This window comes from Poeciliopsis prolifica, unplaced genomic scaffold, assembly GCF_027474105.1.
Source record: "Poeciliopsis prolifica strain line A6 unplaced genomic scaffold, Auburn_PproV2 SCAFFOLD007, whole genome shotgun sequence".
In the NCBI taxonomy this organism is placed as follows: domain Eukaryota; kingdom Metazoa; phylum Chordata; class Actinopteri; order Cyprinodontiformes; family Poeciliidae; genus Poeciliopsis; species Poeciliopsis prolifica.
The window spans coordinates 14553558-14579561 of NW_026562382.1; the positions used below are offsets into that span (position 1 = coordinate 14553558).

Consider the following 26004-nt stretch of genomic DNA (forward strand, 5'->3'; position numbering starts at 1 on the left):
AACAGACCAGGCCTTTTTGGCCTACATATAACATTATGTGTGCTCAAATTATTTTTCTTGTGGATTTTCTTCTTTCTGTTCTGCTATCCTGTAAACATGCAATATTTTAATACTACAAAGTAGACAATAAATTTTAGGTCTGAATAAGAATCTCAAATCCAGCAACTTGTATTTATAATGTTGTATTTATTCAAGTTCAGTAAATGAATGTGCCCAAGTCTTTGGATGTTTTGGACCACTTATGTTAAAAATGAAAGCAAATAACACAGTAGATAAAATGCTTTTGTAAATGGCATTGACCATTTAAAAAGGTATACATTTTTAAAAAGTTAATCCTAAACTAATGACTATCTGTATCAGTTCAATTTGCTAGAGTCAAATTTGGTACTGCAGTTACCAAAAAGTAACTGCAGTACTTTTGGTAACTGCAAAAAGTACTGCAGTTACTTTTTGGTACAAATTTGACTCTAGCAAATTGAACTGATACAGATTGAGAGTCATTAGTTTAGGATTAACTAACCCCCCCGCCCCCAGGTAATTTCTACTAAAAATACATGAATATTTTTTCTTCTACAACTACTTTATGGTAACATAATTATTCAAAATGAGAAAGGGTATCCAATATCGCTGACATTTTTAACCTTCCCATTTATCTCCCAGTAAAGAGAACATTTGCTGAAATTTGTCCAATTCAAATCTTTATTTTTTACCACTTCCAGTGTGTGCAAGACATGTTCAGAGTGAGCCACAAGCGCATACAGAACTCTTTTCCATGACAAGCAATGTCAACAAAACAAACATCCAGTTTCTTCAAGTTCAGCTGAAAGAGTGAAGAAATGTATCCAACACAATGTTTATAGGTCAAAGAAAGAATGAAACCACTTTTCTGTCTGCATTTTTTTTTTTTTAAACTGTAGAAGGCAGCCACTTATGATAATCATTTGTTGCTTTTAGTGGATTAATCCCCAGTAAAACTGATGAACTTGTTTTAATTTGGACAAGAACTAAAGTCACCTGAATGAGCCTTTTCTAAAAATCATTTAAATCTTTCAATAATAAAAGACGCAGAATCTTTCTCTTAAGTGTGGCATTCATTTTAGCAGCAATCTGTATTAGTTTTGTTTGTTTTAGGCTCGTGCTCTGCTTTAACACAAAAGCTGATGTTGCATACATTTTAAAATATAAGCTTGCCATTTCTGAAACATTACTTTGCAGTAGAGCAGACGGAAACTTATAATCCAGTGGTCCACAGACCTGAAGGCAGAAAAACATGTAGAGGAGCCAACTGTATAAACTGATTTAAATGAGAATTTGAAACTGCGAGTCTTATGAATCCATTGGTTCATTTTTCAGTTAGGCAATAAGAAAAAAGAAACTTGAGAAATTAAAAAAAAGTGTTTTGAAGGCCAGTCAAAAAAAAAAAAAGTTTTTTTATATAATTTATGACACTATCACAGTTAAACCAGATTATAATACTCTGCTCGGTTTTCTTCTTTGAAAATTTTGTCAGGAAATCTCAAACCAACAAACCAAACAACACAAACGTACAAAATTAAAAATAGTGAATCAACAACAAAGACTTATTTGAACAGCTGGTAACATTTTGGTGATCAAGTTTTAAGTTTTACCTATGAAATTAAACTATTTTCTGTACATTTGTTAAGCTCTTGCGTTGCCTCTGAAGCTTGCTGAACTTCAGGATCGTGCAGAGAAACGGGAAACTTGAGTGAAGCTGCTCCGCTGCGTTCAGTGTCCCCTGGAGTGGCTCCGGCCCCTGCTGTCGCTGTGCCTTCGGTATCGCCGGCTGTGGTGACTGTGACTCCTGTAGTCATTACTCCTTCGTCTGCCGTACCTGCGATGACTACGCCCTTGGCTCCTCCCACTGCTGCTTAAGCTGGAACTTCTGCTGCTACTGCGCCTCCTTCCCCGGTGATGGCCCTCGCTTGTCCTGTGACTCGTCCTTCTCCGGCTCGAGCTCCGCCTCTTCCTACTGGAACTTTGGGAACGCCTTCTTCTCCCTCGACTATGCGAACTCCTTTCACAGCCTCGTTCCCCACTGTGCGCGCGTCGAACAAACTCTTCATTCTTTTCATCCCTTCCTTGTCTCTCCTTTGATTGGTTTTTCTCCAGAAGTTCAGATTGCACAAATCTAGATACTTGTTTTTCTTTGCCTTCGTCTGTCTTCACCCCATTGACCCGACCCAGGACCCCGAGCATCACATCGCTAAAATCAGGAGAAGCTTCTTTTGTTGGTGGGCCGGCCAGGTCGTGCGGATCTGCAGCCACTGTGCTTTTCTTGATTAGGTTGCAAAGCAGCCTCTCCCTCAGCTCATTCTCCTTCCGTTGGAGCTCCAGCGCCCGCTGCTTCTCCACCTCCACCCGCCGCAGCTCCTGCTCCTGCCTTTGCCGACAGGCCTCCAGCTGCTGGAGGCGGTCCAGCTCCTCTTTCTGACGCGCTTGCTCCAGCTTCTCCTGCTCTTTGCGTTCAGCCATCTCCTTCTCCTGCTGCTGCTGCTTCAGAATCTGGGAAAAACCGATCACAAACACAATGAAATCCGAAACAGGAACGTAACAGTTAATCATGTGCGAATATTCATGCAAGACTTAAAGCATGACCCAGCTGTTAGCCAAAGTAAAGCCATTCAGCTCTAACTGTACTGTGGAACTGCATCCTTAAAGATGAACCCATATAATACAGTATGGGTTCTGAATTGATTAATCATAATTAATTATTAAAATAATCGTAGACCGATTGTTAACTGGAGTTCCAAAAACAAGACAATTTGATGAAAGAAAAAAACAGAGCGCTAATTAAGCCAAAACCTTACAAAAAATATATACATTTTGCTTTTAAGATTAAGAAAATATCTTATAACTTTAAATATGTTCTACCCAGAACATTTCAAGTGACAGACTTAGCATCATTTGATTAACATTCCATACAAAAAAAAAACTATGAAAGTACCTTTTTCTGTTCATAAATTAATTAGTTCATCAAAAAATTTGTGAACAGCCATACTCTGTACTGATGCTAATCGAGCAGTAAGGGCTGAGCTTTTCACATGTTGATTTCAGAACTATTTTTTAGCTGCAGGCACATCCTTTGCTAAAAATTATCAAGCGTTCATCACAGAAATGCCATGCTACTATATCTCAGGCAGTAAAATGTTTATTTTTTTATATAAAAAAAGGAATTGAATCATTTGTTTATTTGCAATTTTTATGTATTTATAATATAAAAAAGCTGGATGAATAAAAAATCTGCAGAAGATGCCAATGTTTATCCAATTTTTAAAAATCTTCAAAATTGTACTAGATTTCTAGAATATTCCTTACTGCAGACGTACAATACAGTAGAATATAACATGCCTATTTATTACTCTAGGAGTTCTGAGCATTAAAACATGAACTCTTTGTCCTTTCTACGGTTAATTACATTGTTTCACACTTCAGCAGCTGCAGTGTAACCAGGTGGACAGTAATTGAGAGCTGTGCTGCGTTCCTTTAGTACCTTGGCTCGGGCGAGCAGCTCAGCAATGAGACGTATTGATTCCAGGTTTCGCTGAGCCAGCAGCAGCCTTCTCTCCTCCATGGCGATCTTCACCTGCAGCTTTTTCTGCTCCTGCTCCTGCTGCCTCTTCACCTTCTTCAGATTCCTCCGCTCCTCCTTCTCCCGCAACTTCTGCTCTCGCTTTCGGATCCTCTCCTCCTTCTTTCTCTCCTTCTCCTCCTCTTCCATTTCCCTCTGTTTCCTGGAGAGATTATCAAATGTCCAGGTTTTCCACAGAAAATAATTGCAGCTGGAAGTATTTTTTAGCTGTGACTCAAAGGAAAGTAAATACAATCATGAACAATAGGACTGCTCTTCATAATAAATGATTTAGAAAAAAAAAAAAAAAAACGGGGGTGCTGAGGAGGTGCAGGGGTTAAGCACAACCCACATATGGAGGCCTTAGTCGACTAGTCCTCGACGCGGCTGTCATAGGTTCGATTCCCAGAATGGTGACCTTTGCTGCATGTCTTCCCTCTTCTCTCATTACTCTCTTTCCTGTCAATTTACTGTCAAATAAAGGTCACTAGAGCCTTTTTTAATGTCTATATTGTAATAATTTTTCCCAACATCTCTGAAGCAGAAAAAAAAAAATTTGTGGGTCTTTTTTTTGGAGTTTTTATTCTTGATAAACTTCCTTCTTAATTTTCGTCATACCTCTCCTCCTCCTTCCTCCGTTCCTCCTCTTCTTTCTCCCTTCTTTTCTGCTCCTCCCTCTGTCTCTCCAGCTCCTGCAGCTTCAGCCTCTCCTGGTTTCTTCTCTTGATGGATGTGTCACTCAGGTGCTTGCTGGTGTCAAATATAACCTAATTTTAAAAAAACAACAGAAAACAGAAAAGCTTCTTCAACTAAATTTATTTGCCCAGCTGAAATACAGCATGATATCTAAATGCATTATGCCCAGCTAGTTATGCTGCTTTTAAATACTTTTACTCAATTTCTACTATAATCAGTAAGGAGCTACTGTTGGACTCGAAAGACTAATAAAATCATTAGAAGGGCTCTTCTGTTTTGTTCTCATCCTTCTTTAGATTATACAGCTTTAGGTCATGGATTAGAAGACTTGCCTAATCAGATGTTCATTAACTTGGAAATACTGATGATGCAGCTTCACGTCTCATTGCCTTAAAAGGTCGCAAAGCTACATTGTGCCTGACTAGCACAATCTCATTACTAAACCCCTATTTGGCTTTGATGTTGTTACAGCAATTCAGAAACAGTTTAGTGAATGCAAAAAGACAAGAAAGTCACATTTATGACCTTAAAGGAGATTGCTGTTGATGGGAGAAACATTCACAATGCTCACTTTCTTAAGGAGTGAGGAAGAAAGAGCACGCTAATTGTCAGGATTTGAAGTAAGCTATGACAAAAGAGCTAACAGAGATTTTTTTGATTAAATAACCACCAGATGTAGAAGTGCCTAAAGATGAAATTCTTTAATAAAGAAAGGTGCAAAATTGATTTTAATATGTTAACGTCACAATTATCTTTATTCGCTTTAAATGAAAGTGTTATCCTTGCTTCACTGGTATCTCACACAATGAGACTTTTCTTGTCATAAATGGCTGCTAACTGTAAGAAGGGTAAAACATAAAATAAAATACACTCACTGTTATTCTTATGTTTCAGCTTTTAAAGAAAGATTATAATTAGCAGTTCAACTGACTACCAAATTCTCATTGGATCTCTTCCAGTACCTTAATGTTGCAGGCCACAGCTTTGCCGTCATCTCCTTTCAGCATCAGCTTCATGCCTCGCAGAGAGTCCATAGCTTTGGTGAAACCACAGTATTCCTGATACTGAACATAAGCCTCAAAGTTCAGGTGACCCCCGAAGCTGAAAGTACTGAAGTTCTTGTCCAGCATCTCCTCCCTGTACGGATCCAGCATGGGAATGTCGACATGCCGAACCTAAAAATAACATTGACATATATATTGTTTTAATAGAATTTGATAAAATGTTTCATTTGAAAATGCTTTTAGTTCAGAACTGAAACAATCGCCACCTTGCCAAAAGCCTGGAATACAGCAGTGAGGACCGCTTCAGACGGCCGGTCCGGGAACTGGCTGTTTCTCTGGCTGAACCAGCGACATGGGAGCCCTTCCAAGTGGATGGTATCCGGCCTTTCTCCCGGCAGAGTCTCATTCATATCCTTGGCATCACGAAAAAAGGAGTCCCAGTCATGACGTGTGGGGAAATCCACCTTATTTTCTACTGCACGAACCTGAGCAGAGAGAAGCAGATACAGACGTCGAGAAATTCTGCTGTAGCATCATAGCTTCATATAAATTCCAAAAGTCAGAGGAAATATATATTGAAATAGGCAGACAGATCAATGATTGATCAATGAATGGATAATCAGATGAAAGTAAGTTTTGAAAAGCTTGTTGTGGTAAGCTTTTTACGACAAGCTTATCAAATAAAGATTAATCTTTATTTGTGTAGCACAATGAAAGACATAGATCACAAAGTGCTGCAAAAAAGTAAAACTAAAAACATTAAACCTCAGCAGCAGTTACTGTGGGTTTACTAAAATATCACGTTTTCCATATTTCACTATTGCAAATAGAACATCAAAGCACAGCTTTATGAGCAAATGTAGAGAATACTGAAAGAATACTGAGCAAAAGTAAAATAAAAGGCCTTCATTGAGGCAAAAAGTGTCAGCCTTACCTTGAGAACATCAGTAAACCCGCTGAGTTTTATGGTTTTTCCATCCAGACGGGTCAACAGGCTTTTCACCACGGTTTTGTTTTCCACCTCCCCCTCAAAGCGGATGTAGTCCAGGGTGCTCTTGGAGATCCGCAGGGCTGAAAACTGTTCCGGAGCCACCATGGCCTTCACTCTCTCCATCACCTCCCAGTTGGAGATGCTCTTGCCCGGCAGCTTGAGTTGCGGCAGAGCCACGCTGATGGTCATTTTGGCGATGGGCTTCAGGTACAGGTTGTGCTCGGCAGACAGGCACACCGCCTCCGTGGTGTCATGCACGATGGTGGTGGTCATTGCTGCGTATAGCTGCAAATGTTGAGTTTCAGGTTAAATGCAAAAGGCTCCAAACTACTAATATATGCAATTTAACAAGTAAACGCTGAGCAGGAAAAAAAATCAAGCGAGCTTCCATTTTTATGTCAAATAATACTACAACCTAACTTACCGAACAATATTAGCTAAAATGTAGCTTTAGCTAATCCAGGCGAACTCGAGGGTTGAAATTTTAAACTACTACGGCTCTTGTGCGAAAAGTTGATAAAACATTTAAGTATTTCAAGATGTTTTGAGTTAGTTGTGAAGACGGTTAGTGCTTTAACAAAAGGAGTCGGTACTTGCTGACACCGGAGCTAGTTAGCTTCTTGTTTCATAACTAGCTTTAGAATCCTCAGTTTATTTTCATATTACGGTGTATAAAGTTAGCTGTGACTACTTAGAAGTACAACCTACCTAACATCAGCTACACTCCTGCTAAAACAGTGGAGATGTTACTGTAATGCAGCACAGAGAGCCAAACATCGCACAACAAAAATCACCCATAGAGACTTAAACACAGCACCAAAATGAATTCAGTGCACTTTAACCTTCCGCCGAAACAACGACTAACAGCGCTGTCACGGCGACTGTGTTGACACACAGCGACACCACCTGGTAAGGTCCAGAAATAGCTGAACATTTCCTAGACCGCACATTCTGTCCTTTCTCTCAGTGACTGATATTTGTGTCATGAAAACTACCATAAAGAAAGAGAAGTAAATGATGTTGTGACAAATCACAAATTAAAAGAATGTGACACATAATATAACACATGCAGATTCATGCATGAATTATTGCACTTTTTGGGAATTTGAGGTATTGCATTTTTTTTAGACAATTCTCTCTGGATTTCAATGCTTTGCAGGTGAAATGATTCTTGCTTTTAATTATTTACTTTCAAATTGTTTTATGATGGCACTGGTTGTTTCCATGTAACCACGGAAATAATCAGGGTTTTTTTTTAAAGGAGAGACCACCTGATAAGAATCTTAAAAGCTCTGATAATACTTGAACAATGACTCCGAATCTCAGAGTCATTCATGGATGCAGAGCAGGTCCAAAGAGCAGAGAGAAAATAGATGAAGTTCTAAAACCATCTCCTCCATTGCTCATAACGTCTTTCTAAAAGTTCAATCAGAGAGAGATTCAAGGATGAGTGGCAGAAGCAAATGAGGTGTACTGTCACTGCTTGCCAACAAATGATGACCATCTCATTGTTTCTGTAAAATACCTTCTGCTGTTTGTCATACAGCGATAGTGTTTCCAGTCAGCAGTTTTTTTCAGATTTGTTGCAAGCCAGGCTGCTATCGAAAATCCTTCCTGCCCATGCCTCACGCACCATTCACAACATTTTGAAGGTACATGAATGATATGAGTTACAACAATATTTAATTTACCTTTGGGATAAAAAGAACAATGTTTTAATTGAAATTCATTTAAATGTATATTCAGACAACTGACTCAATACTTCATTCTGCATCCTAATGCAGTGTTTTGCCCATTCTTAATTGTAAAAAGGCTTCAGCTCAGTCAGATGGGATATTAGTGAACAAATCTTCAAATATTACTTCTTTTTATAGGTTTGCAGTTGTGACATACTTTTTCTAATTTTACACAATGGTTTGAACAGTTCTCCCAGAGATGTTCAAAGGACTGTATGTGTAGTGAACAGAGAGAATCTTTATGTTAAAACAAAAAAAAACCTTCCTTGGCTCTAACTTTTCTCTGGCTTTCTCTGATTATCTGTTATATTATGTTGCTCTGTCACATAAAATCTGAGAAAAACAATGACAAAATGTAAACATGTTTATTAAGGTTGCATGGAGACATTTGAATATCAAAATATATGATCCTGTGTGTCTGATATTTTTGGGGTTTATAATTAATATGAATAATTTTTTAAATTGTTTTCATAAATCCCTAATCATCTTTTTTACAGCACTGTAGGTAATGTGACAAACAATAGCTTAAGTGGACGTTTGTCTCACTAACCACCATTCATTCGCACATTAAGCTTTGTGTAATGTCATGATCACTGTGGTGACTTGTTCAGCCAAAGACCAGAAAAAATGGATGTGCTGGACATGGATTAGTCCTAAAAAAAACCCTAGGCAAAAAAGTTGGCACAGTTTCCCTGAAAAGATGGCAGAGGAATTTACATAACAGGCATTACTCCCCTTCAGTGTGTCTATATAGGTCAGTAGCTGCAGTCAGACAGCCTCTCTGTTCTGCCCCAATCAGCAGTCATCATTGAACAGATAGGCTGCCCAGAGATACACTGGATTCCACAGGCTCTTTTCACGATTCCTGGAAGTCTTTTCTGGATTTGGCATACAAATTAACATCCCTTCAATCTCACACTGTTTAAAACAGCATACAACATTATTTGTAAAAACAGAACAACAGATAGATGTAAACACTCTAAAAAGGGAGAGTAAAAGACTGCTGTGAAAATGTCTGCCCCCCTCTGTAGCTCACAGATAGGAAGCTGTGGATTTACTGGATGTGCAGCTCCAAAGCTGACCCAGCGGGTCATCAGATCATCAATTCTTCAGCACCACAACACAAACACAATCAGTGGCAGCCAGCAGTCAAAGCAGATAAATTGGGTCATTCTTTTGGAAATGTGGGGCTTTTCCATGCTACATCTCTGACCACTTCCAGACCAGTTCTCGCTCTTTCCATCTCAGGCTCCTTATCTGATCTGCACATGGCAAATATAGTGTTAGCTGTAGTGACAAAAACAGAATATATTTCATAAACCACTTCAAACTTGTGTATTAATGTAAACAAATATTGCTTTATTTCACATTTACCAGTCAAACACAACAAGAATGACAGAGTGGCTCTTTAACAATGATCACACATCACTGAAAAACTTCACAGTATATCAACAACACTGACAACTATTCACAATTGAAAAAAACGGAGTGAGCAGCACTTAAACTTCATGCAGCCAAGAACCAACATTAATTTATGCCTTTCTAAATGAAAAAAAAAAACCAACAAAAAACAAACAAGAGTCCTATGATTTTAGTACAAATGCTACAAAATACTAAGAAAACATTCAAGAAATCTGGGTTGTGTCACTGAGCAATTAGGGTTCACATATTTGGGAAACCAATCAGGTCTTCTCAGTGCCACTCATCGATATACAGCAAATAAATACATAATAATCAATTGTGTAAATGCAAAGTTGCATTGACAAGAGATAGAAGACAACGAGAGCCCTATTTCTGTATGAAGCCTCTTACATGAATCACTTATCTGATTGAGATCCAGAATCATCTAAATAGACATTCTGCAAAATTGATTGAACATGAAGCTGCAAATATGTGACATAACATAATTGTAAACTTTGAACATATGAAGAATTGAAGGTCCCAAAAATATCTCTTGATTGTGACCATTTGTAGTACCCAAAAACACAAGTAGCTATTAAGACAGACCTAAAAAGTCACTAAAGCAAAAGGGAACCAATATCAGTGAATGTGAGGTACATAATGGTTAGAAAGAAATACACAACTTCTGTGCTCTGTGCATTTTCACACTGAAACTGTACAACAATAGCCAAAAAGAAAAGGAATGTCAATCTCTGTTTGCCTTTTTATTTGGTATAAACTATCATTACTATAATTAATTTAAAGTGAAGATAAATGGGAAAAGTTATATAATTAGGTGTACTTTTATGCATACTGTGGGATGGAGTCCTATCTTTTTAATTTAAAGATAAGACTTAAAACCTGAAACACATTTCAGGTATCTCAGCTTGTCCTAAAAAACCCCAATAACTTCAAAGTGACAAGTGCAAAAACAAGGAGACTGTAAAATCTTGAATATTAAAATCTGCTACATTAAAAACATAATAGAACTATACAAGAAAACTTGAGCACCATCCAGTTACATGGAGTTGGAATGTAGAAATTCCACCCTAAAATATATATTACTTTGAAAACAGAGATATAGTTTTAGAGGACATAGTGAAGTCAATCCAAACGGCTTTTATTTCTCTACATTTTGAGCTGTCTTGAAATAAACCTGCTGGAAAATAGTTGTTAGTGTAAAATGTTGGGTTGTGTGTTTAGCTGGTCCTAAACAGCCCTTTTAAAAAAAGAAGAAAAACAAAAACAATTTTTAGTCAAAGTGTTGCCAAGTGCAATAAAACGCTACATGTACTGTGCTCTGCCACAATAGTGCTCAACAGAAATCACTGCATTATGAACAAAATTAACTAATTCAAGACAACATTTTTCTATTTCTGTTGATTTCTGCAATATAAACAAACATTTTTCAGTCTCTTATAATTTTGAGATCTGACCTGTCAGACTTTAAATGCAAGTATAAATCTTAAATGTTTGAAGCTCGGGCTGTATTGCTGGTAGATCTTTATCCAAACAGGTTGGACAGTGGTCTGGTTCTCAGAGGACTCCTGGGCAGCTCTTCGCCTCTTCCTACCTCCCCGGTGTCCCTGAAGGAGGCACTGTGGATGATCTGGGCTCGGTGGCGCCCACGATGCAGCCGGGCATTCAGCCGGCTCAGGGACGACTTCCTCTGCAAACCCCCCTTGGTCTTCTCTGACTCCTCCGGCGTCTCAGGCGGTGAGGTCAACAATCGCAGTGATTTCAGGTTGCCCTGGAGGACTTTGGGCAACCTCCAGCCTCGCGTTCTGCTGCTGCCAGCATTGGCGTTTTCGGTATCTGACTCTGGTCCAGGTGAGGTTACCAAGCCCTCCCTTTCCAGGTCAGCAGTCAGCAGCGGAGAGAGGTACTGGATGGCTCGTCTCCCACTGTAATCCCGAGCTTCAGGGTCCGCTTCCCAGTCAGAAAGGAGCACACGAACCACCTGACAATAAAACATCTTCATTAGTCCTCGCAAAAGTGTTCCAACAACATTAGACAGGTCAGCCAGAGTTGAGTTCAAAGCAAACTCAAGGTAAAAAAAATTAACATTTGGATACTCTTCCAATCCATTATCCAAAATTCTGAAGAGTACAGCCTCAAATGCAACTTTACTAAGATATGATTGTACACCTAAGCCAGGCAAGAAGAAGATTAATCAGAAAAACACATAGTAACTCTACACGAAAGATTCATAGCATCTTAGTGGTGGCAAGAAGAAATCCATTGCTGAAAGAAAGCCATTACAAGTGCTATTTGCTCTTACAAGCCAATGCACTAATTCTAACTGAGGAGATAGACTGTTGGTAATTGTGCAGCTACAGTAAGCTACACTAAAGTAGTGCAACACATGACACCCCGCTCCCTGCTACCCACCTGTGTGTGTCCATGCATGGCAGCCAGGTGTAGCGGTGTGTAGCCAGCACTTGATCTTGCGCTCACATTTACAGGTATAGTATTCTCTTTGGCAAAGTGCAGCAGCTGGGAAAGCAGCTCAGCCTTGCCGTGCTTCGCGGCCCAGTGGAGGCAGGTGAAGCCAGTCACAAAATCTCTTTTGGCAACCAGACTCGGTTCGACAGCCAACAGGGGTTGCAGGCTCTCCCACAGGCCATCTGAGGCGCAGAGCATCCATTCGTGTTCAAGGGGGTCCAGGGTGACAGAAGAGCTCTCCTCGTCTGTGACCGAGGAGAGGACAGACGATGAGTCGCCGTCGCTCCGCACAGAGTCTCGAATGCGTGGGCCACGGTTGATCAGAGACCTCCGAACCTGCCACGTACAGGAAGATATCTTTAGACACTTTCATTTAAAACATAGAAATATAGTGAATGCAATACCAGTAAAATGTTAACATTATTTCTGCATGTCTCACATGAGGTGAGCTACTCATCATCAGCTCTATGAAGTTCCTGCGGCTTCCTTTCGGTGTTTGTATTTCCCCCACAGACTCCAGCCCCTCCAGTGCGCTGTCTTCAGACAGGCAGCTGATCAGGACGGCTCGCTGGGATCCTTTAGAGACCCGACGTGTCCCTCTCACCACATGGCTGTGGGAGCCAGTTGCATGGGCCTGGTCTAGGTTGTGTGTCCCGATAGCTGGCGCCGACTCTCGCCTCCTCCTGTCCCTCAGCTTCACCTCTCCTCCTCCAGCAGTGGTAGGAGTACCTGACTCGGTGCTACCCTGGGCCTGTGCTGCAGGTTGCTCATTGCCATTTGACTGATGGTCATTATCCAGATTGGGTGAGGTTGATGCTTCTGTAGGACAATCACAATGTGTTATTAAACTGAGAAAAATCAATGGCTGGCATAAACAGTGACCCATTTTTTTGTGTTTTGTCACATTACAACCACAACATCATGCACTTTATTGTGAGCTTGTCATTGGAAGTTTTCATCTGTACCATATTCTTTCTGTTTTGGATGATGGACCACTGGAAAAAGAAATGCTTTATTAAAATGAAACATATATTTGACAGCCTTGAGCATTTAGCAAAATGACAGGGTCTGCAGTCAGGCTCTGTATTGTTGTAGCAGAAACTACTACAGGAGATTCCTTAAGGCACAAAGTCATAAACAATACTTTATCTCCCTCAGATTAATAATGTATTTTAAATATAATAGAAGCAATCCAAAGTGTTTATACTTATTTTAGCTGGATTAAGTGTACACCAAATGGATTTGTTTGTATTACATTTTCAGAGACATCAAGGAAAATTTACCCAACACTTTTAAGATTTTTATTTGTGAAACCATAACTTTCCAATTTATATTGTTTTCCCCACATTGTAATGCTCCATCACATTAGATCCCAATGAGAGACGTTTTAGTTTATGGTCATAAATGTGAAAAGGTACAGTAGTGATACTGCTTTTGCAGTATCACTACTGTAAATGTAAATGTTATTAGATTCTTATTCTTTGAATTATTCCTTCAATTTCTTTGCAATTTTTTTACTGATCGAGAAAAATAATCATTTTAAATATTTAACAAATTTTCCTGAGCTTAAAATAACAATAACTCCAAGTTAAATAAGCAATCGTCCAGGCTTTTACAGGTCATGTACAACAAGAATAAATAAATAAATAAAAGGTGCATTTAAATCATATCGCGTCCCCCTCACCTGCAGATTCTCCGTCCTCATCAGGGTTGCCGTTCACTTGTTTGTTGTCCAGCGTCTCTTGGACGTTCCCGTTGCACTCCGCATCAACGTGGCCGTCTGCGTCCTTACGCATCCCCGACTCCTCGCAGCCCTCGCCATTTAAGCACACAAATTTCACCCCGTTTTCCACTTCCACGAAACCCACGCTGTCAACAATGCTCCTAAGCAACTCCCATCCCGCCCCTTCTTTCTGCTGGTCATTACAGTCACAAGGAGCTGTGAAACGATCGATCAGCTCCATCTGTCGGACCCTCCCTCCTTTCTCCAACAGGAACTCGTGCACGGCTTGAATCGTGCACTGCTGGGACGCCATCGTTCTCATGAACGTCTCCGAGTGACCGCAGTTACAAATGGCTTAGCGGCATAACAAATTTTCCAAATACACCCATGGTCTTTCTAATTTTGTCGGTTCAGTCACAGCGGATGACAGCATCTCCTCCTCCCTCTCATTTTAATTGCTAGGACCTGTCTGCCAAACTCTGGTCAATAGAGGGCGCGCTTGGACATGAATGGAGAATGCTGCGTTTGCGTGCTGCTTGCAGATCAGGGTTAAAGCAAATAGGAAAGTTGTCTCTGCTGTTGCATTTTTTTAAACAAATGCAAAGAAAGCTTCCTTGCCGAATAGAAAGAACACCAAACTACGTTCAACTAATTTTGATTAATAATTTTTTTATACTTTTGTCTTATGTGCATTTCAGTAGGCGTAATTGTCCTTATTGAAAAAATTAAATTGTTAACATCTGCAAATTAAAATAGTATGCCAGCTTTATTTACAAAAGCACTTTAAACCAATAGACGCATGATTTTGTAAATAATAAAATAAATTAAAATAGGATTAGAATTAAAATAAAATAAATGTTTTTAGATTAAGAATAAAATAGTTTAAAAGTACAATAAAATACAAGAGCAATTAACAAGAAAGCATGACAAAAAAAAAAAATCTAATTAACAATTTTAACAGGATTAAACCCCAAATAGGAAAGTTGAAAAATGGGTAGCTGAAAATGAATTTAAACTCATCTTCAGTCCAAAAATTTACCAAACAGCATAATTGGCCCATTATTATTTTTATTATTTTGTTTTAAAAACACACACAGACATTTTGTGAGGTGGATGTTAAATTTGTTTTCTTGTTTTTTTTTCCTTCTTTTTTAAATTCTTTGTTTGTTTTTTTTTTAATATCAACAATGATGTTTATTAAAAACCTATTTTTATTGTTATTGTCATTATTCAGAAAATAGTTTTTTATAGATTCAGTGTTTTCTTTCAGCTCTAACAGGCCAATTTCAGGTCAGATTCCATTTTTTCGCAACATCGCACAAGGACAGGGAGCGCCTGGGAAAATTAAGCTGTGCTGTACCACTTTACAAGAAGGGGTGCATACATTTGATTTCATAAATTAATTTAACTTTTTTCGCGCATAATTATATTTATATCTAATTTCAACATCTACACAAAGCTTATTATAACAATAAATTAGAAATATTTTAGCAAAGCTGTATTTTTTAAAACAACTGTACACACAACAAAAAATACTGAAATCCCCACATTGTTTTGGTTGGTCTCGTCTGTCTAGTTGCCGAGTGTAGTCGGTCCTGAAAAAGAATCTGAGGGGTTTAAAAGTTGTTTTCTTTTAGTTTTGTTGAAATCATTGTGAGTTTGCTCAGGCGTTCTGGTAAAATTATGGCTTCCACGGATGTAGCTCGACAGCCGGTGAGCATTTATGTACTTTGCGTTTTAAAGAAGATTGTTCTTGACAGTTGAGCAGGGAGTGTCCTGCGGCTATCATTAAGTTAGCTAAAGCTAACATTACAACGTTCCTGAAGTTTTTGGAAGTTTAATGTGATATATACCAACGTAGTTATACTACAGTTTAACATATATAGTGTTCATGGAACTATTTATTTGTATTTGTGTTACAATAAAGTAGTTGTCGCTTTTTTCTTTTTACCAAGGAAAGAGCTAGCGAGTTAGCATAACAGTGAAGTGTAAGCAAATGGCTAATACTGATGTTCGGATGTATTGACAGATATTTAATGCGACGTATAGCAGTTAATGATACATAAGTCAACTAAAGTTTACATTTGCAAACTTTTTTTAAAAGTTATCTTCGTCACTGTATGTGTATAATCAGTAGAACTGTATGAAGAAACAGTTAAGAATGAATTTCCAGCTGCCAACATTTTGAAATACATTTTATAAACATGAAAATAATATGTTAAAAGGAATCTTAAAAACTGCAACATACCATAAATGTAAGAAGCATACACATACTTTAATTTGACCATTTATGTTCCTATGACCTATAGTTTATTACATTTTAACTAATATGTAATAAACTAGTATTAGCAAAGTTATAAACAGTTTGATGTTTTATATATGCCTTATATTGTCTAATTTGACTTTAATAACTCGAAATTGTGACTTCAAAAACTATTCAACTCTTTTTTTTTTTACTTGATAACATTATCAGTTGATGGGTTGCTGTAGGTTTTATTTCATTCAATAATGTTTTGACATCAAACTGTTTATAACTTTACTAAGTAGCCAGTTTTTAGGGGAATGTATTGATTCTTGTATTTTTTTTCCTGTTGTCTATTGGTGTTTTGCTGCAAGCCAGAAATGTATTTTCTTTTCATTCACTTCAATGTCAGCAGCAAAACAGTTTGACTTGCAATAACTATTTTGTTATGTCTTAGATACATCCAAATTTAATAATATGATGTAGATTGGATGGTGTACTTGCCTTTTTTATCTTCTAGTTTTCACATTGTACATTATCAATGGATTTGACAATTATTGAGCTAGAAATGACCTTTTTTATATGTCAAGTTTTTATCTTTGGCATTTTTCACAGATGCGAGAGCAGATATTTACTCTAATTATACCTTTGCAGCAGGCAGCGATTACCAGACTATGTGTGTAAATATAATTTTTGAGATGACATGGTTGTTTTTGAATGATCTTTTGTCTGTGTAATTGTTTCTACAGGATAAAGGAGCCCGGCCCTTGTCCCTAGCTGGCCATGTCGGCTTTGACAGTCTCCCAGATCAGCTTGTCAACAAGTCCATCAGTCAGGGCTTCTGCTTCAATATTCTCTGCATCGGTACTTTGTCATATTTATCTACTTTAGTCATACATTTATCAGTAATTGCTTAATTTCCTAATTTAATGATAGAAATTTTTGAGAATATGTAACACAGTGATAAAAATAAAACATTCATCAATTTAAAAAAAAGTTTGTATTTTTTTTTCTCCAGGTGAGACTGGTATTGGCAAGTCTACACTGATGGACACACTGTTTAACACCAACTTTGAGAACTTTGAGTCGTCCCACTTTGAACCTCAGGTGAAGCTACGGGCTCAGACCTACGACCTGCAGGAGAGTAACGTCAGGCTCCGTCTCACTGTGGTCAACACCGTTGGCTTTGGGGACCAAATGAACAAACAAGAAAGGTCTGACTAAGAACTGTTTGGGGGTCTCAACTAAGATGTTTGTCACTCAGGGAATATCACTTTACTTAAATGTAGTAACAGTGGGATTGAGCTTGTGTATGCAGACTGTCACTGATGTTTGTTGTTTTGTCCTGCAGCTATCAGCCGGTGGTGGATTACATTGATAAGCAATTTGAGACTTACCTTCAGGAGGAGCTGAAAATCAAGCGCTCTTTGCACAACTACCATGACTCACGAGTGCATGCCTGCTTGTACTTTATCTCCCCCTCGGGTCATTCGCTCAAATCCCTGGACCTTGTTACAATGAAGAAGTTGGACAGCAAGGTAGGAAGCAAAGTACAGAAATTGGTTTTCGGGAAAGCTTAATTTTGAGGTTATTTCTGTTAAAGTACAAATCTTACAGTGATTGTGATTGGAAATTTCTTTCAGTACAGGCAGTAGGTTGGATATGAATTATTGCAAAGCAGGCATTAGAAAAGTTTAGATCTAGAGGAGTCTATCAGGAGATGTAGTGTTCTGCTTTTCATTTCATCCATGAGAAAATAAATGTTGCACAGGAAATGAGCAACTTTTAGAGATACTATTTTTATACTATATTAAACGTCTGTGGTGTGTTAATTAATTTATCTTTGCTATCAAGTCCTTGTTGTTCATTAAACACAACAGGATGGTGCAGAATGTCACAATATTCAAAGTCTTAAAGCAGACTGCAGAAGATATCTATCTAATCTCTACATATTTGGATGGGTGGCATCAAAAAGAACTGAATTGATCAACTGGAATTAGTAAATAGAACACAAAATAGGGAATTTAATCAAAAATAAAAATAAGAGAAAAGAAGTAGACACCCCCTGTCTAGGAGTGCAATGGCACACAAAAGTTATGTTTTTTTTTGTATGTACTTTGGTTTTAGTCACGGTTCTAAATGTTCTCCATTTGATTCAATCAAGAGAAGAAAACAAAAGTGAAGATTTGCTTTTAGATGAACAAATACAAAATAAACCACCATTGTGTTCTGTAGCTAACAAACTGTAAGAAGACAGTTTGACGTACAGAAAAGTTTAGCCAATATCTTCAAACAAAATAGATGAAAACAACCAAATCTTAGGCATCTAACATTTTGGACTTTAAATTTAGAATTTTAACAAATGAAATCCAGAGATAAGGTTTAGTATCTCGATATCAAAAAGTCTGAAAACATAACATTTTGAAAGTAAAAGTGTAGAAATCAGAATTTTCCAGGAAGTGCCTAATCTATGGTTACACTTGTAAAACCACAGATTAGATACTGTCTCTGGCTACAGAGATAGAATGAAGTAGTTTTTATTTTCTGATGCCTAGGGTCTGTTTTTCCAGCAGATTAAATTACACAAACATGTTACGGTGATTGAAGGCGACCATTAACCACTGATTGTTTAGCCCTGGGCGCCATAATAAGCTTCATCTGAAAAGATGAGAGCATCATGTCACCTGTCATTCAGTAATTCATCGTTTCGGCTTCAGAACACTTAAGACCAGGCAGGAAATTAATATTGAACCTGCAGGCGAATGCACCCTTTTTTTTTAATCCCCTAATGTTAGTAGTAGGACAAACGCTCAGTTGGTTATGCTTTAGCAGAAAGTGAGATAGAAATGCGTTGATAAACAGGAATTGGTTAAACTGTCAGTGAAATGTTCTATTTAACTAGACATGTTTTATATACACAACAAAAAAGATGATTAGGAGTAATAAAATGCAAAACTTTGGAGGAAAGTAATAAATGAAAAGGCTTTAAATGAAAGCTGAAACAGTTGTTGAACTAGATTTAAGTAAATGAATCTGGAGCCCTGTTTTTGTTTTAATCAGTGAGCAGTGTAACAGCAAGATTTTATGGTGAATTAATATTTCCTGTAGATAAATAAACCTAAGCCTTTTTTTAAAATAAAGATTTAAATTGTAATATAATGCTTCCTGAGGACTTGTGTTGAACAAATGTGCCTCAGAGAAAAGAGGAAATGGTTTCAGAAGAAACTATGCTGTGGTGGTTTTATTGTGTGAATGTTGGGAGAGCTTCACTATCAGCCTTTTCTATCCCTCTCCATCCCTCTTTAAGTGGTTAGAAACTTTCCCATGCTCTCACTCGCCCCCCTCTCTGCCTCCCTCCCCTCTTTCTGTGTGCGTGTGTATCTACGTCTGTGAGTTTTTGTGTGGTTTCGTTGCTCTGGAGTGGCAGTAACTCTGGATTTGCGTGTGAAAGGAATAGAAAGAGCAAGGGGGAATGCTGGAACCACGTCACGCGCGCACACACTCGAGTTGTCCTTTTGTGTCACTGTACAGATACACACAGAGCCAATTGTTGAGTCTGCTGCAGTGACAGTCAGTCAGTCACTCAGACAGCTGTTGGAACAGATCTAGCATCGTTTTGTTTTCTCCTCTGGGAGCAGTGTGTGTTCTGCATGTGTGTGTACGGCTGTGTGGTCTGACCCAGAAGCTCGCTTGGTGGCAGAAACCCATTCCAAGCCCCTCTATGGGACGGTGAGATGACAGAGAGGAATGTGGGGTGATTGAATGGGTGGGCCTAAAATAAATGTAAAACGTGGTTTATATTTCACACATCTTAAAACAGATTTAGATTTAGAAAGAAACATGATTTTTTTTAAAGGTTTTGTTTAAGCTCAAGCACTTTAACTATGTTTATTTACATGTAGTTAAAGCGGTCTACTTATAAGTTGGATATTAATTCATTACTCGTCGTATTCAGTTGAGAAAATGTATCTATGCCATGGTTCTGCAACCTTTTGTAAATGAAAGAGACATTTTGCCTTCAGTCCAGTTAAATAAGGTTTTTTAGGGATGCAAATGTCACACGATCACTTGAAATAAAGACAGTTTATAATTTTTGATAAATATCTACTACAGAAAATGTGCTCTTGCGTTTAGAGAACCATCACTTTATATCTATTTTTAGGTTAAAAAAAAAAAAAAAAAGACCAACATTGCAATGATGTGGGTGAATACATTTTCTTCTATGAGGTGTTTATATTTGTAGAAAATCCTCTAAAAAGAGTTTTTTTTTTCTATAAGGTTTATATATTAGAACCAGTAATGTCCAAAAGAATATTGCTGGTATATTTGGAATCATTCTTTTGTGGATATTCATTAAATAGAGTAAACTGCTAACAAACTGCTTACCTGCATTTGTTATTAAATCTTCATTTAAGTACATTAGCTGGCTCTTTGTTACATCTTGCTTTTACTGCACTAAGAGTCACTACAGACTGTCCAAAGACTCACTTGTGGCTCCTGATCTATGCAGTGGGGTAGATTACTTTTTCTGAGTTGGGATTTCTTATGATTCTAATAAAATCTCTATGTAGACAAAACAGAATAAAACTAAACATGAAAACCTTTTGATTTTGCAGACTGTTTTTTTTTTCTAATCTAATACTCCTCAATAAATTCTGAGGTTTTTACATAAATTAGAATTTAAATGCTATTATTTATCTTTGATCTACTATGGCTCCTTGATTTTAACCCATTACTGATCAGTATTTTGCACTCCGCTGGAACTGACGTGTTGCTTTGAGTCTGATTTCTGTGAAGTTTTCTGACTGTCTGGAATGACTTGTTCAAAAATTTTAAATATTTGCAACACATAAAGAAAGCAAGAATATTTGTTGTTGTTGTGTTAATCCACAATGGCTTCCTCTCCTGCTTTAGGTGAACATAATTCCAGTCATTGCCAAGGCGGATACCATCAGTAAGAGCGAGCTGCACAAGTTCAAGATCAAAATCATGAGCGAACTGGTTAGCAACGGCGTTCAGATCTACCAGTTCCCGCTTGACGATGAGACCGTGGCAAAGGTCAACACCACTATGAATGTAAGTCAATACATTTGTGAGTAATTTACCTGGATCCAAATGTTCTTATGCAAGAGTTTTGGAGGCTAAGTTAATTTATGAAGGCACAAGTTTGCTCAGTTTGTTGTTTCGAATAATTTATTGAATTTATGATGTTTTTTCAGGGCCATCTCCCATTTGCTGTCGTGGGCAGCACAGAGGAAGTGTGTGTTGGCAATAAGATGGTGAAAGCTCGCCAGTATCCATGGGGTGTTGTTCAAGGTAGAATCAGTGTGGATTTGTATTTCAGCCACAACAAAACAAGATTGTGTCGTTCCACTCATTTTCTGTTTTAATCCAGCTCAAACAAAAATAATTTCATTTAAAATAATTTCTCCTAGTGGAAAACGAGCACCATTGTGACTTTGTGAAACTGAGGGAGATGCTCATTTGTGTAAACATGGAAGACTTGAGAGAGCAAACCCACACACGCCATTATGAGCTTTACCGGCGCTGCAAATTAGAAGAGATGGGATTTAAGGACACGGACCCGGAATGCAAACCTGTCAGGTGAGCGGCCCACACGCTCCAGCCTCCATCTGCTTGCAGCGGCCAGCTCGTCGATTGAATTTAACATCTAAACACATTTTGTTTTCATAGTTTACAGCAGACGTATGAGGCCAAGCGTCAGGAGTTCCTGGCTGAGTTGCAGAAGAGGGAGGATGAGATGAGGCAAGTTTTTGTGCAGAGGGTGAAGGAGAAGGAAGCAGAGCTGAAGGAGGCTGAGAGGGAGGTATGCAAATATACTGTACTAGGCAAAATGTCTTTAATGTTTCATGACTGCCCATTAATATAAATCCAACTCTCTGTGACATACCTTTTGAGTTTAGGTTGTGGTAACCAAAGATTTTGTCATCAATATTACATAAATGTGGGGGCTTTTAAAGATCCATTTAGACCGTCAAATGATTTTTCAACAGGCAACTTTGATAAATAATGGAAAAACATTAGGTCCATAGGTTTGACTGTAATACCAGCATGTATATGTATACCCAGACTGCATTTTGTATTTGATTGAATTGTTTGGAGGAGTGAAGGTGAAAATATGTTAACTCTCAAGTACGGTAGTGGCAGCATCATTGTGTTGGGCATTTTTGCTGAAAGTGATACTGATTCATTTGACAAAGTGGGTGGAGTAATGAGGGAGGATTACCTTTTTCTTTGTATAACTTCAGCACAGCTTAACTGCAAATGGTTGAATCTTGGTTACTTCAGAACCGAGTTGTGAAATGAAATGATAAAGAAAGATGACATGAAGTATGTTGGTTGGCCTGTTTGCAACTCTGTCAAAAATGTCTGGATTATTTTTAAAAGCTGATTCTGTTCTAGGAAACCTATTCAAAAGACTTTCTGAAAATAATGGTTAAATGTTTTACCAAAAATCATCCCACAAGCCGAATAACGATGCTAGAAAATTTGTGGTTTATCCTCATGTGGGAGTCTGTCTTTTCTATTGTTTAGATTAGAAAAAAGCCTCATAAGCCGACTGGAAATGTGTTCCTGATGAATCTGCAAATAAAATTAAGCTTCTTTTTGCTTTTTCAATCAAGAAAAAAAAAGTGTACTTTTGTTCCATTTACATATGTAAATGGAACAAAGCTCATACATCAACTTTGTATAAAAAAATGTGTTGTTTTATTGCATTTTAGCTGCAGGGTCGTTTTGAGCAGCTGAAGCGTCTTCATGCAGAGGAGAAAGCAGCTCTCGAGGAGAAGAAGCGTCTTCTGGACAACGACCTGACTTCTTTTGGGAACAGAAGAACTGCAGCTGCACTGCTTCAGCCCCCGGGCTTCACAGTCAATGGGAAGAAAGACAAGGACCGGAAGAAGTAGGTGGAACTCTAATGCTTATGCCTTATGGCTCAGCATACGTAGGCACTGATGGTGAATTTTGAGCTGTTTTTATCTTAATCCATCTCTTTTATTCTGTCTTTCAGTTCTGGCTTCATGTGAAGATGTAAGAGATCTGAAGTGCACATCATTATGACCAGTGTAACCAGTGGCCTTTTGTCCACATTCTTTTAAGCCAGTCCAGGACACTAACGAGAAAAAGACAGAACATAGGGCTGTACCGTATATTAGCTTGAGCTGCCAAAGTTTAAACACATTTTCCAAAAAACTATGTACACTATCTTCTGATGTATTTGTAATCTTTCTTCAGGGTTTTTTTTTGGCCAGGCTAAAGAGAAAACATTTCAAATGTTGTTTACAAATCACTTAGACTGGTACAAAAATACATTTTTGGTGGGATTTTTTTCTACAAAAGTTGCTTATTCTCCCTCTTTTGTCCCATTGTGTCCTTTTCAGACTTGCCAGAGTTTCTCCCTTGTCAGCAATCCAGCTAACACATTATTTTAAAATCATTACAACCAGGTCATTTTTCTTCTTTTTTGATTATTTTGTTTTTATATGCAAGTTAAGCTTAAAATTAACTTAATACATTTGTTGCTAAATTCTAATTCATCTAATTTGATCAATTAGATTTCCCCTTAAACATTGAAATATGTCTTTTAAAAGGGTTTAAACTTCAATACCTTTTTGCAAATATATTTTACTACATTAATCTTTAAAAATTAGGTCAAAGGGCATTCTTTATGTTTTTTTCCTTTTTTTGCTTAGAGTTTTGTATAAAGATCTTTTGTGTTCTGCAACGTTTGTCCTGTAGCTGTTTCCAAAGGGAAGCACTTGCTCCTGGCTTTTCTCCATTTCTGTGCATTTATATATACTAAGATTTTCTGAAACTTGCTGAAATTTATTTTTTGATTAGGAAGATATTACAGGATGTATTTATGAACATATTTCTTTCACTCCCTTTTTTCTCTGCCACAGACAGTGGATTTTTGCTGCAAATCATGAGTAAACTATGCATTATATTGTATCGATGTTGGGAGCAAACCTAATAGAAGGATTGTGTATTTCCTTTATATCTATATTTTGATTTTACATTGTACTGTAAATCTGAAACAGAACACTGTGGTGCTGGTTTCCAACAAAGACTGGTTTAACTCACTTTTACTGACACTTTTTCTGACAATTGTGCTTACAAACATTAGTGCCTTACGTGTATGAAACTTAGACATGCACTACCTACACACTGCCACAAACATCAGTTTACTACATTTGTTTTTACGGAGTAAACAGTATTATTTGGATTCGTTATTGCTTTTTAAATAAAACCTTGTATTTTTGTCATGACACATTGTTTCCTTATTTTTTTTCCCCCAAGTTTGGGTAAATATATGCCAAGTTAAATTTAGGATATTAAAAGAAGTAATTTACAACAATATATATTTGTGTATAGAAATGATTAATAGATTCAACATTCTGGGACAGTATTGGATTTACATACAAGGTGTTGGGTTATTTACAATGTCTATAAAAAGTGTTCACCACCTTCCATATGTTGTATTGTTTGTACAAACAAAATAAGACTTTTTGACCATTTTACAAAAAAAAGACCATTGGATTTCAAATAGAAAACTAATAATTACAATAAAATGTGATTGCATAAATTTGCACCTCCTTTGGAATGACTGACTGGGGGAAAGTTGTATCGCAATAATCGGATTGGAAATGACCCGATTGCAGTGACTGCCATAGATTCCTGTAGTTTGATTAGCCACCAGCTACTATTACAACATAAAGACAAAAAAATACTCCAAAGAAATCAGTGAAAGGGCTACTGAAAAGTATAAATCGGGATGGATACAAAAAAATCTAAGGCATTGAACATTCTCTGGAGTTCAGATTAAATCCAATATGAAGAAATGGAAGGAATACGTAAATCTGCCAAGGTCAGGCTGTCGTCACAAAGGATCGATTTGCTGTATGTCTATTCCGGTCTTGAAATCTTTGAAAACAGAACTGATGATTAGTCCAGAATCCAAAAAGAAAACCATCAAACTGCAGCGTTTCAAATGACTTAAACACTTTACCACACTCCCAACTCGGATGCTAATTTCCATGTCATGTTTTCTTGACAAATGAAACCCAATAAAACATAATAACTGCACGTCTCCCTAAAAGGTCAATGTTTTTCCCAAATCTTACATAATTTCAGAAAAAAATTGCTGCAGACATATATAAAATTGAGTCTACAATTGTGTCGGTTTTTGAAATAAAAAGATTAAAAATAATTAAATTACTAAGTCAGATGTATGGTATTTAACTGCAAGGATATAAAGCATCATTCAGACATAAAATCCTAAGAGAAAAAAGTTATTCCAAAAGCTGACATGCCCTGCATGTATTAGGAGGATTCTTGGTTTCCCTTTTGCTGTAAAGATGCTTTCCCTTGTCCACCTCTTCACTTTTTTATGAGCACACACATTTACAGAAGAATTATCTTGTTTTGTGTTAGGTTTTGTACGCTGCAGTGTCTCACCCTGCGGCTCCATTGCCCTTCAAATGACTTAAATGCCGGCAAGTAGACAGGTGGACAGCAGGGCTTGGCGTAAAGCTGAGGAACGCTGATTGATTCCCTGCAGGAGCCTGTGGCAACCCTGCTATTATTGTTAGGCATTGAAGAGGACACCCAGAGGAGAGGCTTTTCTCTGAGCCAAAGCACAGCAAAGGCCTGTTTGTGAGTAAGAGCGCAAGTTTTATTCCAGGAGGAGGCGAACACTATCAGCTCTGCAGAAAATCTAAATTAGCTGCCCGCTCACCTCGAATATAAAATATCAGCGTTAAAGTCAAGCTTTTCTGAATGAGCATAAATCCAGGCGCGCATTCCCACACATGTACCACGGCAACCTTTTTGCCAGTCACTCTAAATGCAAATGGAGGTGATGATCGAAGACGGCCTTGACTTGTAGGTAGATGAGGTTGTCATGTGGTGAGGGGGTTGTGCTGGAGATGCTCTGAAATTGCCAATTACACACCTCATCCATGTCAGTGTTTGGTTGGAGAAAAAGAGGGGTGCGATAAGACACGGAGAGGATATAGACGAGAGAAGACGGAGGGGAGGGGGCGAAAACTGGCATCCATCACCAGCATGTCTTCACTGATGAGGACAATAACACAGTGAAACAACTATACCTGCAGCG

The 26004-nt window shown here is 37.9% G+C and overlaps 3 protein-coding genes across 4 annotated transcripts; 1 reads left to right on the forward strand and 2 right to left on the reverse strand.

Annotated features, from left to right (window-relative positions):
- Nucleotides 1-681: 681 nt before the first annotated feature.
- Nucleotides 682-7213, reverse strand: akap17a (A kinase (PRKA) anchor protein 17A). 2 transcript variants are annotated; one of them, XM_055031686.1, is made up of 7 exons: nt 6705-7213; nt 6224-6565; nt 5556-5774; nt 5248-5460; nt 4208-4356; nt 3512-3752; nt 682-2523 (listed from the first exon to the last, which is right to left on the reverse strand). In XM_055031686.1, the coding sequence occupies exons 2-7, from the start codon at nt 6551-6553 to the stop codon at nt 1747-1749; spliced, it is 1929 nt and encodes a 642-aa protein (XP_054887661.1). In that variant the 5' UTR covers nt 6554-6565; nt 6705-7213; the 3' UTR covers nt 682-1746. The 2 variants fall into 2 exon arrangements, with proteins under 2 accessions (XP_054887661.1, XP_054887659.1); XM_055031684.1 differs by having other exon boundaries at nt 6989-7212.
- A 2141-nt stretch (nt 7214-9354) lies between these two features.
- On the reverse strand, nt 9355-14083 carry sowahca (sosondowah ankyrin repeat domain family Ca). Its single transcript, XM_055031687.1, has 4 exons — nt 13586-14083; nt 12341-12720; nt 11848-12237; nt 9355-11416 (listed from the first exon to the last, which is right to left on the reverse strand). The coding sequence occupies exons 1-4, from the start codon at nt 13944-13946 to the stop codon at nt 10961-10963; spliced, it is 1587 nt and encodes a 528-aa protein (XP_054887662.1). The 5' UTR covers nt 13947-14083; the 3' UTR covers nt 9355-10960.
- A 1110-nt stretch (nt 14084-15193) lies between these two features.
- On the forward strand, nt 15194-24154 carry septin10 (septin 10). Its single transcript, XM_055031688.1, has 10 exons — nt 15194-15337; nt 16616-16730; nt 16885-17080; nt 17218-17404; nt 20781-20942; nt 21086-21182; nt 21302-21470; nt 21561-21693; nt 22610-22788; nt 22897-24154. Exons 1-10 carry the CDS (start codon nt 15308-15310, stop codon nt 22910-22912), a joined length of 1284 nt encoding a protein of 427 aa, XP_054887663.1. The 5' UTR covers nt 15194-15307; the 3' UTR covers nt 22913-24154.
- The last annotated feature ends 1850 nt before the right edge of the window (nt 24155-26004 follow it).

Coding starts and splice junctions, on each gene's coding strand:
- sowahca (XM_055031687.1), bottom strand. CDS start 13,946: ATGAGAACGATGGCGTCCCAGCAGTGCACGATTCAAGCCGTGCACGAG. Junction 12,238..12,340: donor TGATGAGTAGCTCACCTCAT/GTGAGACATGCA, acceptor TGTACGTGGCAG/GTTCGGAGGTCTCTGATCAA. Junction 11,417..11,847: donor CCATGCATGGACACACACAG/GTGGGTAGCAGG, acceptor TTTTATTGTCAG/GTGGTTCGTGTGCTCCTTTC.
- septin10 (XM_055031688.1), top strand. CDS start 15,308: ATGGCTTCCACGGATGTAGCTCGACAGCCG. Junction 15,338..16,615: donor CGGATGTAGCTCGACAGCCG/GTGAGCATTTAT, acceptor TTGTTTCTACAG/GATAAAGGAGCCCGGCCCTT. Junction 16,731..16,884: donor CTTCAATATTCTCTGCATCG/GTACTTTGTCAT, acceptor TTTTTTCTCCAG/GTGAGACTGGTATTGGCAAG.
- akap17a (XM_055031686.1), bottom strand. CDS start 6,553: ATGACCACCACCATCGTGCATGACACCACGGAGGCGGTGTGCCTGTCT. Junction 5,775..6,223: donor GGTTTACTGATGTTCTCAAG/GTAAGGCTGACA, acceptor CTCTCTGCTCAG/GTTCGTGCAGTAGAAAATAA. Junction 3,753..4,207: donor CGGAGGAAGGAGGAGGAGAG/GTATGACGAAAA, acceptor TAATCTCTCCAG/GAAACAGAGGGAAATGGAAG.